A 12303-nucleotide genomic window follows, 5' to 3' on the forward strand; every position below is an offset into this window, starting at 1 on the left:
AATTTACAGTGGCAGCCTCTTGGGATTATGGTCAGTGATTGACCCTCCACAGTAGCAATTTGCAAAATTAAAACTTATCGTCTAACAAGCCAGGAAATCGTCCCCAGCCAGCCTGTCCAGAGATGTTACTATAAACCTCTGGAACAAACGGGAGGCTTTGTCGTCCAGAAATAGGGACATGACTCCTGCGCCGCGGGAGCGAGCTCGAGATCCAGATGATCAAGGGGCCCCGGATTACTGAGTGGAGAATTCGCGTTAGTTCATCCAGAGGCCCCCCCCCCCACCACATTCAGCCAAATCATATGGAATTGCTTTCTGGTCGGCTTCTCACAGCAGGCAGAGAGTTAACTGAGACGCCAGCAAAGTGATGAACGCAGAGGTGAGTTCAATTTACTTATCAGCTGGCCGCTGTACTGCGCAGCCTCTTCACTGCAAAGTTTAACTCCTGAATATGGCTTTGAAACGCATCACATCTTCAATGCTTGTAAAGGAACGCTCGAAATGCCGATGAATCGGGACTACCGCTGAATCTTCAAAATTATGCTTCAGAGCAGGTACGTGTTTTTGGTCTGCTCTCTCTCTCTCTCCCCCCTTTCATCCTACACGGAGCGATAGACCTCAGACGCAAAAACGTAACCGTGCAGTCGGCCATTTGATGCGTATGTGTGTGTGTATATATATATCTGTCTCCTTTTATCAGTCCCGTGGGAGGATCACATGCTCTGCCTAATCTGTAACCTGAAAGGGAGAGCAAAATGAAAACCCCTGCACAGTTTTTAAATCCTGCAGATTAACGGACACGGCTGGTTTAAACTGGGCTGCAATCTTGCAAACCTGTGATATCCTGCACAACCAAAGCAATACAGTACCGTAAAAGACCCCCTTTAAAAAAAAGTCATGTCGTAGTTTAATTTAAATGTATGCGACCCCCCCGGGTTTTGTTTTGGGGGAGAATGGGAATATTTTAATTCTGGAAATTGATGTGCGCTTAGTTTAAGGCACTTTTTTTTTCGTCAATTTCACGTCTCTCTACCGCCCCTGGTTCCTCCTCTTGTCAGTTTGAAGGGGCCGTAATTTGGCACAAAGAATGGGACATATGTATGTGTGTGTGCCTTAATCCGTATGTAAATTACAGCCAATGACGGAGTGTGTAGGACTGGAGCTGGGATTAGCAGGGGCGAATGAGTTGCCGCTTTACTGGGATTAGAGAACAAAGGCTAGTCTGAGCAGAGCCAGCAAAAAAAAATCTGCCAAACCTCCTTCAGTGCCTAGTCTGCAATCAGGACAAAAAGACATCCCTTTTTTTTCTCTGTATCAGAAACACACTCCGGATTGTACATTTAAAAACAAAAGGAAAAAAAAAATCCGGATTTGGTCTAAAGGAGAAATTAAGGACTTTTCAAAAAAATATATTTAAAAAAAAACAGAAGGAACTCCTTGTGTATTTGTGTGTATGGTTTTTGAGAGAAAGAAGAGATCAGCGCTGTGGTGGGCCGACTAAATTGAATGGTGTAAGTAACAAACAGAGAAACAAACACGAGCAACTGGTAACAATGTTTCATATTTTTACAGATACATATTGTATCCTGCGGCGACACGTGACTGGCTGGGTCACGCTGCCAGGAGATCAGGCAGTGAGGGTTTTCACTTGTATTTTGCAGGGAATGGGGGGGGGGGGGGGGGGGGAGAGAGAGAAAGAGAAGGTTTTCACGGATGCCGCTGTTTTGATTAATCTGGTATTTTTGTGCGCGGCTCCCCCCTGTCAGCTCCTGGTAGTTGCAGCGGTCTGCTGCCTGCTCGTTAGGCCGAGACTCCTTCACTGCGCCGTGGTCAGCCACTGCCAGTCGCCCTCTTCTCTCTCCCTCCCCTTGTCGGTTTGCACGTTCATGCGAGGCCCATTTCCGCAATTTGTGAGTGTTAACGCACACACCAAAGGGACCCCAGTTCCTCCAGTACCTGCGTTCCCAAATCTGTCACTGATGCAAAGTGCAAGGGTTTCACTTGGATTGTGTCAACTTTGTTATTAATTGTAACTGCAGCATTGAAAGGTTTTCCTTCCTGATTTCAATTCAAGCTTTTGACTTCATTCGTAGTGAATGGGTTGTTTTTATCTCCTTTTGACGGTGGTTTCTGTACTTTTTCAGTAATTGGGTTTCCAGTGACTAGTTTTCTTTTCAAACTGTGAACTCTAGGGGTCCCTGAAGGTCGTCAGCTTCTGAGTATTTTGTTCTTGTTGAGGTGATTGTTATTTTCAGTGCTACATCTTTAAAGCAACAGTTTTTAGCAGTGATACAGCATTCAGTGTACACAAACCTGCCCTGGCTACTAGTTCTTGTACTCCTGGCATGTGCAAGGTATCTCAATATTTCTAGCTTGTCTCTGAAAGTGTGCCAGTAATTGTAATATTTACAGAAGGATGGGAGTAATCCATAGTGCGAGGGACCTCCATGTCAGTAATAAATTAGCATGGGGTGCCCCTTAAGTGACTGTTAATATTCACTCCTACGGAACCATAATTTATATCTGACCAGTCACAAAACTACTCATTTGTGCCCAGATGCAAATTGTAAAGGATTTGTAAAGGTAATGTCTTTTAATATAATGCCTTTTTATGGCTGAAAATGAAATAGGAGCAGAAATGGACCATTCAGTTCCTTCGGGAGAAAATGAGGATAGCAGCAGGTCAGGCAGCATCCGAGGAGCAGGAGAGTCAATATTTCTGGCATAAGCCCTTCATTAGGAATGTGGGTTGGGGGTGGGGGTGAGGGAGAAGGAGGCTGAGAGTAACTGGGAGGGTGGGGCTGGGGGAAGGTAGCTGGGAAGGTGATAGGTAGATGCGGGAAGTGGAGGAAGATCATCTGCATCTTGAACCCTACCCCTCCAACTCCAATAAAGATAGAATCCCCAGTCCTCACCTTCCACCCCACCAATCTTCAGATACAGCACATTATCCTCTGCCATTGCTTGGTCCACACCTCCCCACCAACCCATGCTCCACTCCCGGCACCTTCCTTTGGTGTTGCAAGAGGTGCAAAACTTGCGCCCACACCTCTCCCCTCACCTCCATCCAAGGTCCTGAAGGATCCTTTCACATCTGACAGAGATTTTCCTGCACATGCAAGCACCTCACCTACTGTGTCCATTGCTGTCGATGTGATCTCCTTTACATTGGGGTGACAGGACATCAACTTGCAGAACGTTTCAGGGAACATCTCTGGGACACACACACCAAACAACCCCACCACCCTGTGGCCGACCACTTCAACTCCTCCTCCGCCAAGGACGTGCAAGTCCTAGGCCTCCTCCACCAACAGATCCTAGCCACTCGATGCCTGGAGGAGGAACACCTCATCTTCTGCCTCGGGACCCTCCACCCACACGGCATCAATGTTGATTTCACCAGTTACCTTATCTCCCCTCCCACCAACTCATCCCAGATCTAACCTTCAGTTTGGCACCACCCTCTTGACCTATCCATTCCACACTCCCATCGAACTTATCACCATCACCCCCTTACCACCCAGCATCTATCTATCGCCTTCCCACCTACCTTGCCCCCAGGCCCACCGTCACTCTCCCATTTATCTCTCAGCCCCCTTTCCCTCCCCTACTTCCCTGACATGCATGCACATTGTTGATGAAGGGCTTATGGTCAAAACGTTGATTCTCCTGCTCTTTGGCTGCTACCTGACCTGTTGTGCTTTTCCAGTGCCACACTTTCCCATTCAACTTCTTCAGTCTGCTTCAACATTCAACCAGATCATAGTTAATCCTCACCTTGGTACCAGTTTCCCACTCGGTGTCCTTTGACGTTTTTAATACTTAGAGACCTATCGCTCTCTATCTTGAACAACATCTTGGAGGAGCACACAGAAGGTGGAGGAATTAGTGGGAATGATGGTGTTGAACATACTCAATGATTTTGTCTCCACTGCACTCAGGGGCAAACTATTCCTAAGAGAAAAGAAATACATCCTCATCTCAGGCCTTAATGGACTAACTCTAAGTCGATTCCTGCAATTCAAAATTCTCAACTCCATCCCAGCCCACCCCCATAGGAAATTTCTGTCCTGCACCTACCCTTTCGAGTTTGTGAAGATTGTATTTTTCACTGAAGTCTTACCTCATTCTTCTAAGCTCTAGAGAGAACAGGAAGCTCTCAAGTCCTTCACAGCCATCAATGTAAATTGTGAAGGGTTGTCACAGGTATTGTGTAAGAAACACAGCAGCAAATGTGAGCAAACACCCACAATCATCAATGACAGCAGATCATTTAGAATCATAGAATCCTTACACTGTGGAAGCAGGCCATTTGGCTAATCAAATCCACACCAATCCTCTGAAGAGTAGCCCACCCTATCCCTGTAACCGTACATTTCCCATGGCTAATCCATCGAGCCTGCATGCCCCTGAACACTGGGCAATTTAAGCCAATCCAACTAACCTGCATATCTTTGGACTGTGGGGGGAAACCAGAGCACCCAGAGGGAACCCACGCAGACAAGGCGAGAGCGTGTAAACTCAGCACACACAGTTGCCCAAGGGTGAAATCTAACCCAAGTCCCTGGTGCTGAGAGGCAGCAGTGCTAACCACTGAGCCGTTGTGCTTGATATGTTGATGTTGGCTGAGGGATAAACAATGACCAGGACATCAGAGAGAGCTCCACTGTTCTTGGAAATGCAATGAGATTATTTATATCTGCTTTAGAGGACCTTGATTTGACTTGCCCTCTGAAACATGCCACCCCCTTGCACCATAGCACCCTCAAGGAGCATCAACCTCAACGTTGTGTTTAAGTTTTGAATACACAGTCTACTGACTCAGGTGAAAGTGCTGATCCATGAGCCATAGCAAGTATCTCGTTTTGTAAGAAGATGCAGGACTCTTGTTAACGCCTTGTCAAGGATAAATGTGAATCTGTCGTTTAATTGTAATGCAGTAAGTGGATGCTGGATCTGGTCATTATACCCTTGCATTCCTTGATATAGAATCACTACTTGAAGCACTTTTCAGTTCTACAGACCCTCCTCTCACCTGGTGCACCTTTTCAATTTCTTGAGGTGAATTTAATGTAGCAGTTACAATATTTTGTCGAAAGACTTGTGATTAAGCCCCCATTATGTAACATGGTGTGATGCTCTTTTTAAAAATTCCCATTAGCCATAGGAAATGCAGGATTAGAGGGATAGGGTAGGGTAGTGGGTCTGGTTGGGATGCTCTTCAGGGGATCGGTGTGGACTCAGTGGCCTGAATGGCCTGCTTCCACACTGTAGGGATTCTAGGTTCTATTTGTGTTCTTTAATTTCTCCACCATCAGCACCATAGCGTTCACTGTCATAGTGTGTGCAGGTGAGCTGCTCACTGGTACTGAAGGAAGGTGGTGATAAAGAAAGGCATTAAACCCAGAATTACAAATCTACCGTATGACCATTAATTAATTTTAATGTATCCTGTTAACGTTCTCTTTGAGATTCTCTTTTTTTTGAGTCTGAAGAGCCGAGGTTGGTTCCTTAATGCTCTTCACTATTTGGCCTCTGGGTATTTGTTAACCCTCTAATGTCACGTTAACCAGAACTGCTCCTGGTTCTCCAGGTACAACCTGACCAGGTCACTGCCCAGCTTCAGCATGATCCTGGGAGATTTAAACTGATCTGACAGTAGCCTGTTTGTGTCCTGTTTATTGCCACATAACATTATTTGGATTGGGTGGATGACAAGTCAAGAGACTCAGTCTTGGCAAGGCACAGGAGATTGAGTCACTTTCCGATTTTTGTGTTGATAAGACCAGCCCAGTTTACAAACTGAATAATGATGGAGTCATACAGCATGGAAACAGACCCTTCGGTCCAACTCATCCATGCTGACCAGCTGTCCCAAACTGATGTGGAGTGACCTGCATTCTGGAGAGTCAGCACTGTGCTGTCAAACTCGCACAATTCTTCCTGAAGTTATCCTAGTGCCAGGTTTCCAATTTTAGAACTGCCCGCATTGCACAGAGGATTTAGAGCTGCCAATTTGCATTGGCTGAACTTAATCAAAAGTTGACTTTTCTGGTCTCTGAATTTTATGCAGAAGGTGAAGTTGGTGTCGGAGACAGAAGCATGAAATTTAATTACTTTTGTTTTCTTAACAAAACAAAAGACAGGAGATTGTGCCATTTTTGGCCGAGATGCTTAGTTCATGGCCTGAATGAGCTGCCTACAAAAGCCACTGTTGGCTGCAGGGGCAGCAAGGTGAAAAGGATCTCCAGCCAGCAAAACAGTTTCACTGTCAATCTCAACAACTGGTGGGACAGTCTCACGGGGCCAAATGGACTAGTGCTGATCTTATTTCATGTGTTTATGATCATAAATTTGTAAGCCTTCCCTTCTCCACAATCTGCTGCAGTATAACTTTATCTCATTCTCAAGTCGTGTAGTTTTCAGTGTAAGTCACCTGGCGTGTTTTTTTTTCTGGTACCTTCAATCATTTCACCTCTTTCCCAGAGCACTGGGGGGGGAGGGTACGGTACCTCTTAAAAAGGTGGATTGCAGACCCACAACTGTGTGAAAGTGGTTAGATTGACAGCTAACCCTCCAGTCTGATGTTTTTAATATGCTCATTCATTGTAGAAATACCTTTACTGAGTTGAGCATTTCCTTCTTTCTTGTTGGGCAAACACTTGGTTTTTATCACTTTCAACCTGGTGTTGTTGAATCTTCAAGTCCTAGTCCTTTATAAAACACGAATTGTGGTGTCAGCAGAGAGTTAGAGATTGGATTTGTGTTTTGCTATTTTGGTGGTGTAATGATAGAATGAGTTATGTGCAGATAAAAAGATCAGTCTCCGAGAGATTAAAGACCGTAGTTACATTGTTCAAATACCACGAGATTAGTTTCCTAGGTGATGAATACTGGTTGCCATGGACACAAAGGGTCCTGGAATTAGGATTGCGATTTTTCACCCTTGTCACGCAACTCTGTGTGTGTGTGTGTGTTTGTTTGTGTCAGGCTCTCTCTCTGGGCTTTGGGAGAAGGAACCAGGGTAAGAGACATTGCTGCACTGCATCACAAGATAGTTCCAGATTATGAAATGCTCCGCTTGGTGACACAACAGCAGCACCTTCCTGCTTGTAGTCTCAAAGTCTTAATCCCACACCAATGCTGTTCTTTTTTACCTTATCTCAAAGACTCGACGTGTGTGTGTGTGTGTGTGAGAGAAACACTTTTTTTTGATGTTTGCAGAAGCACTTCAGGCCGGCTGATGTTTATTGATTATTGTGCAAGTTATTTCCATGTGTTGTTTGGCACAAAGGTTGGGTTCTCTTTGCTTTTGAAAAGCTTGTGATACTTTCATAAGTTAACATGAGTTTGTATTTTGCCACTACATCTGGAGGTCCTCCTCACTGCTGTCTGCTCTGTTGGATGTTGTACCATTTTGCTGATAGGAATCACAGAATTCTACAGCATCTGCAGAATCTTATCAGGACCTGGAGCTTTCCTTAGTCAGGTCGTTCTGCTGTAACGCGTGTTTCGTTAATGCAAATGCGCTGTAACACTATTGATGAATTGGGGCCAGTGTTTTGAAAAGGGGAACTTTTAAAGCTTGTATTCATTATAACATTATTCTGAAACCATTAGTTTAAATGGTGCTTCTATTAGGCCATTTTCTTATAACACGGGGATGTGCGAGAATGGAAATACCACATTACAGCAGAACCGACTCTGTTGCCTGATTGTGACTTGTATTGCTGCAGAACTGAGTGATGATTTGAATTGCGCCCCCCGATCATACAGGAATGATCTTTATTTGGCAGCAGCTGTGGGGAGAAATCTGAGTTAATGGTTTGAATCCAGTGACCCTTCCGGTCACTGGACCGGAAAATTTAACTGATTTATGTCAATAGATACTGTCAGACCTGCTGAGCTTTTCCCATAATTTCTGGTTTTTGTTACTGATTTTCAGCATCTGTAGGTTTAATGAGTTTTATTTGGCTGTTGTCTGATGTCACTGATAAGAATGATTGCCATTCAAAGAAGGAGAGATATTTGTACAGTTTAGTTAATAAACTGGTCTTTGACCCTCAATAATGTAAAAGGTACCTTTTTTCCTCCTGTTTTGCTGCCTTCAAATTGCGGGGCTGACTTTTCAATAATGAAGTGTTGTTGTTGTAAAATCTTGATTTCAGTCTTTCCCCCTGCTTTCCATCTTGATGATCTGGTGTTAGTTACCGCTGTGATGATCTGAGATTGGTCTGAAACAGATTGCCCTTTGCTAGGGACTAATTGCTCAGTTAAATCAATCCATTTCCTTCTGCAGTCTTAAATCATTTTCTGTTCCAAGTTTCATGCTCAGAATGGAATATCTGAAACTTTCCATCAAAAATATGAATCTACAATCGACACTTGTATTATTGGGGCTGTGGGGTGTACAGTGGTGGTGAGGGAGATGTGTAACAAAGTGATATGGTTTTGAAAATGTCGCAAAGAAAGTAGTTAAATGTAAGATTGTTACATTTGTAGGTCTTGTTGAGGGTGCAAAAGCAGACTCTGATGTGTTGGCATTCAGGGTTATGCCCAGCACTGGTAAGGTTCTGTAAAACTTATTCTCAGCTGCTTGACTTGAAGAACCCTTGCTAGCCAACATTTATCCTGTAGTTTAATGTCACTATCTGACTAAACTAGAGCTACAACTACCATAGTGTTTCTATGTGCAACGCATTAATATGGGACATGTTAGCAAGGTACAATATTCTGATTTATTTATAAGGTAGTATTAGTGCCCCATGCCGCACACTATCACTTTACACCAGGAAACATTGCTGTCAAAATCATTGTCATAAATTGAACTTTCAGTTTTCTAAGTTTGAGAAATTACCCCTTTTGCTCCGAGATGATGTGATCATGATTTTAAACTGCTATTGGTTGCGTTGATGAAATAGTAGGGGGGTTACTATGAACTGAACAAGCTACTTGTGTGTCCATTTTGAATGTCTGGTTCCATTTTACCTAATGGACAGATTTGTCTGGAAAGCTGTCAACTGGTGAATCATTGCAGCTGTACAGCTGTGAGTCCTGCTACCAATTCTGGGATTGGTTGACTCTATTCAGATATAAAGAAATGAAGCACTGTTGACTTTTTTTTAAAATGAATGCTTCCTTCTGGATGTTCCTGATTTCAGAAAAGAATTAAGGGTTTAAAAAAAAAAGGTCTCCAAAGCCTGTTCATCAGTTAGAAGACTTGATTCTAACCTCCTGCCTGAGGGTGGTGACTTTGTTAGATTGGATACGTAACACCAATATCGCATGTTTTACAAGAAGACAAAACATGCTCAATCCAACAGTAACTAAAACAGCCTCCATATTTCTTCAAAGGTAGTCCTTATGAAGGGTAAATGACCTACCGCTGACATTTCCCATATGTGTTTATATAATTCTTCACATTTGTTTTATTATACTGTAATTGTTGTGACAATATAGATTCTGTAGTTTCAAAATTCTGATTTGAGTCTGGTAAATGGTACTCTGGGATGAATAGGGAGGGTAGTATGAAAATATGTCTAATCCAGTAAACCGATTACTGCAAGTAGGATAATTGTTAATCCTTGAATCATGTGTCACGACTATGATGGGAGGAATACGCTGGTGATCAAGCCTCACCACTCCAGTTGTCGCACCAATAATATAAAAGTTTTGATTCAAACAGCAAAATGGCCAACTGTTTCTCTTTTGTCATGTCATTCAGAATAAAAGGGATTTTCGCCAGCCTTCTTTAATGATCTCAAAAATCATCCATTTATTATAAAAGCACGCACACTTTTAAGTGGAAAAACTGGATAATGTCTAAGCTGTAATCGGGAATCAGAGCTATATCCCAAGGCAGACACAACTCAAAAGGCAACAGAGTCTCTGCAGAGATTTTATTTTAAATGCAAAAAACCAAAGATCCTTGGCCAATGATCTGGAAAGATAGAAATTGATGGTTTCTCAAGGTCCACCATGTTTCTTGTTGATTAAAATCAAATTTCTATGGGAGACTGATGGTTGATCTTCCAAATAAGACTTCATGCTGGATTCCAGCCTTTGACTAGTGTTCAACATTCATGTTTTATAAGACAGTCAACATGTTGAAGGATAGAAGCATCTGGTTCAGGAAACCAGAAAACAAGTTAATCCAAGATGGTGGACGGGAAACATTTCTGGCTCCTTTTTTTTTGAGGTGTTTTAGGTGCTGGAAGTGATTTCCTTGAATTGCAGGAGCAACAATAACTGTTTCATGTGCTGTTACATTGTTTTGGAACTTTGGGAAAAAAAGTCAAAATAACGCAGTTTTAAAAGGCAGAAGAACAGACAAAGGAAGCACATGGTGAGGGCAGTGCAGGAGAGAGAGAGAGAGAACCTGCACAGATACTGCCTTAGATGTTTGAATTCGTGTATCGCTGGACATCGCAGTGCACCTGGGAAAATGGTCGAACAGTGAAATTCACAACTGATCTTGGAGGAACTGTTGGGCAAAGTTCACAGCACAGAATCAGATAAGTTAATTGTTGTTTGACGTGTGGCCTACAGAGAATCTGCAGTAGTGAGGAGAGTAGGTTCTTTCTTGATATGTTTTTGGAGATATGTCTCTTGATTAAACTTAAAATATAAGCCATAGCTATTAATTTAACCTGGGGCAGTGTTTATAGAGGAATAAGACGGTGTTATTTTCTGGGTCTGTAGATTGTGAAGGAGCAAAAATGGCCTTTAGTGCAGTGATATGTACTTCTTGTCAGATGTGGGAGTTTAAAGAGAGTTTAAGGGTTACTGCGGATTATATCTACCATAAATGCTGCTGGCTGCGAATCTTATCAGATCGAATGGATCGGTTGGAGAGACAGTTAGAAGCAATGAGGAATTTGCAACAGCATCAGTATGTGATGGATGGCGGTTACAGGAAGGGGGGGGGATGTCTCAGAGACAGTCACATAGATGGGTTAACTCCTGGAAAGGTAAGAGAGGTAGGCAGCTAGTGTAGTAGTCTTTTGTGAATATACCCATTTCAAACAGGTATGCTGTTTTGGAAAATGTAGGGGGTGATGGATTCTCAGGGGAACGTAGCACGAACAGCCAAGTTTCTGGTATTGAGACTGGCTCGAATGTAACGAGGGGTACACCTGGTTCCAAGAGATCAATTGTGTTAGGGGATTCTCTAGTTCAAGGTACAGACAGACGTTTCTGTGGCCAGCAATGAAAAATCAGAATGGTGTGTTGTTTCCCTGGTGCCAGCATCAAGGATGTCTCAGAGAGGGTGCAGAATGTTCTCGTGGGGGAGAGCGGCCAGCAGGAGGTCATTGGTTCCAATGTGGACAATGACATAGGAAGGGAAAAAGATTGAGATTCTGAAGGGAGATTACAGAGAGTTAGGCAGAAATTTAAAAAGGAGGTCCTCGAGAGTAGTAATATCTGAATTACTCCTGGTGCTACGAGCTAGTGAGGGCAGGAATAGGAGGATAGAGCAGATGAATGCATGGCTGAGGAGCTGGTGTATGGGAGAAGGATTCACATTTTTGGATCATTGAAATCTCTTGGGGTAGAAGTGACCTGTACAAGAAGGACGGATTACACCTAAATTGGAAGGGGACTAATATATTGGCAGGGAGATTTGCTAGAGCTGCTCGGGAGGATTTAAACTAGTAAGATGGGGGGAGGGGGTGGGACCCAGGGAGATAGTGAGGAAAAAGATCAATCTGAGATTGGTACTGTTGAGAACAGAAACGAGTCAAACAGTCAGGGCAGGCAGGGACAAGGTAGGACTAATAAGTTAAACTGCACTTATTTCAATGCAAGGGGCCTAACAGGGAAGGCAGATGAACTGAGGGCATGGTTAGGAACATGGGACTGGGATATCATAGCAATTACAGAAACATCGCTCAGGGACGGGCAGGACTGGCAGCTTAATGTTCCAGGATACAAATACTACAGGAAGGATAGAAAGGGGGGCAAGAGAGGAGGGGGAGTGGTGTTTTTGATAAGGGATAGCATTACAGCTGTGCTGAGGGAGGATATTCCCGGTAATACATCCAGGGAAGTTACTTGGGTGGAACTGAGAAATGAGAAGGGGGTGATAACCTTATTGAGAAACAAACTTGTAAGGAGATCTCAGCTATCTGTAAGAATAATAGAGTGATAATGGTAGGGAATTTTAACTTTCCCAAACATAGACTGGGACTGCCATAGTGTTAAAGGTTTAGCTGGGGAGGAATTTGTTAAGTGCGTACAAGACAATTTTCTAATTCAGTATGTGGATGTACCTACTAGAGAAGGTGCAAAACTTGACTTACT

At 43.4% G+C, this 12303-nt stretch overlaps 1 protein-coding gene across 9 annotated transcripts in view; it reads left to right on the plus strand.

Moving 5' to 3' along the window:
* The first annotated feature begins 295 nt into the window (after positions 1-295).
* gtf2ird1 (GTF2I repeat domain containing 1) overlaps positions 296-12303 on the plus strand; it is a 214990-nt gene continuing 202982 nt past the window's right edge. For 3 of the 9 annotated variants that reach the window (XM_087977505.1, XM_087977504.1, XM_087977508.1), the window contains exon 1: positions 394-554. Coding sequence is in view for 4 of the 9 variants with exons in the window: in XM_087977507.1 (XP_087833633.1) it covers positions 368-379 (12 nt within the window). In the remaining 5 variants the exon portion in view is untranslated. The other 6 variants (XM_087977507.1, XM_087977503.1, XM_043718735.2 and 3 more) reach the window with 4 other exon arrangements.

The sequence above is a fragment of the Chiloscyllium plagiosum genome, unplaced genomic scaffold (assembly GCF_037043375.1).
Source record: "Chiloscyllium plagiosum isolate Xiang-an unplaced genomic scaffold, Cpla_swu_hap1 HiC_scaffold_31, whole genome shotgun sequence".
NCBI lineage: Eukaryota > Metazoa > Chordata > Chondrichthyes > Orectolobiformes > Hemiscylliidae > Chiloscyllium > Chiloscyllium plagiosum.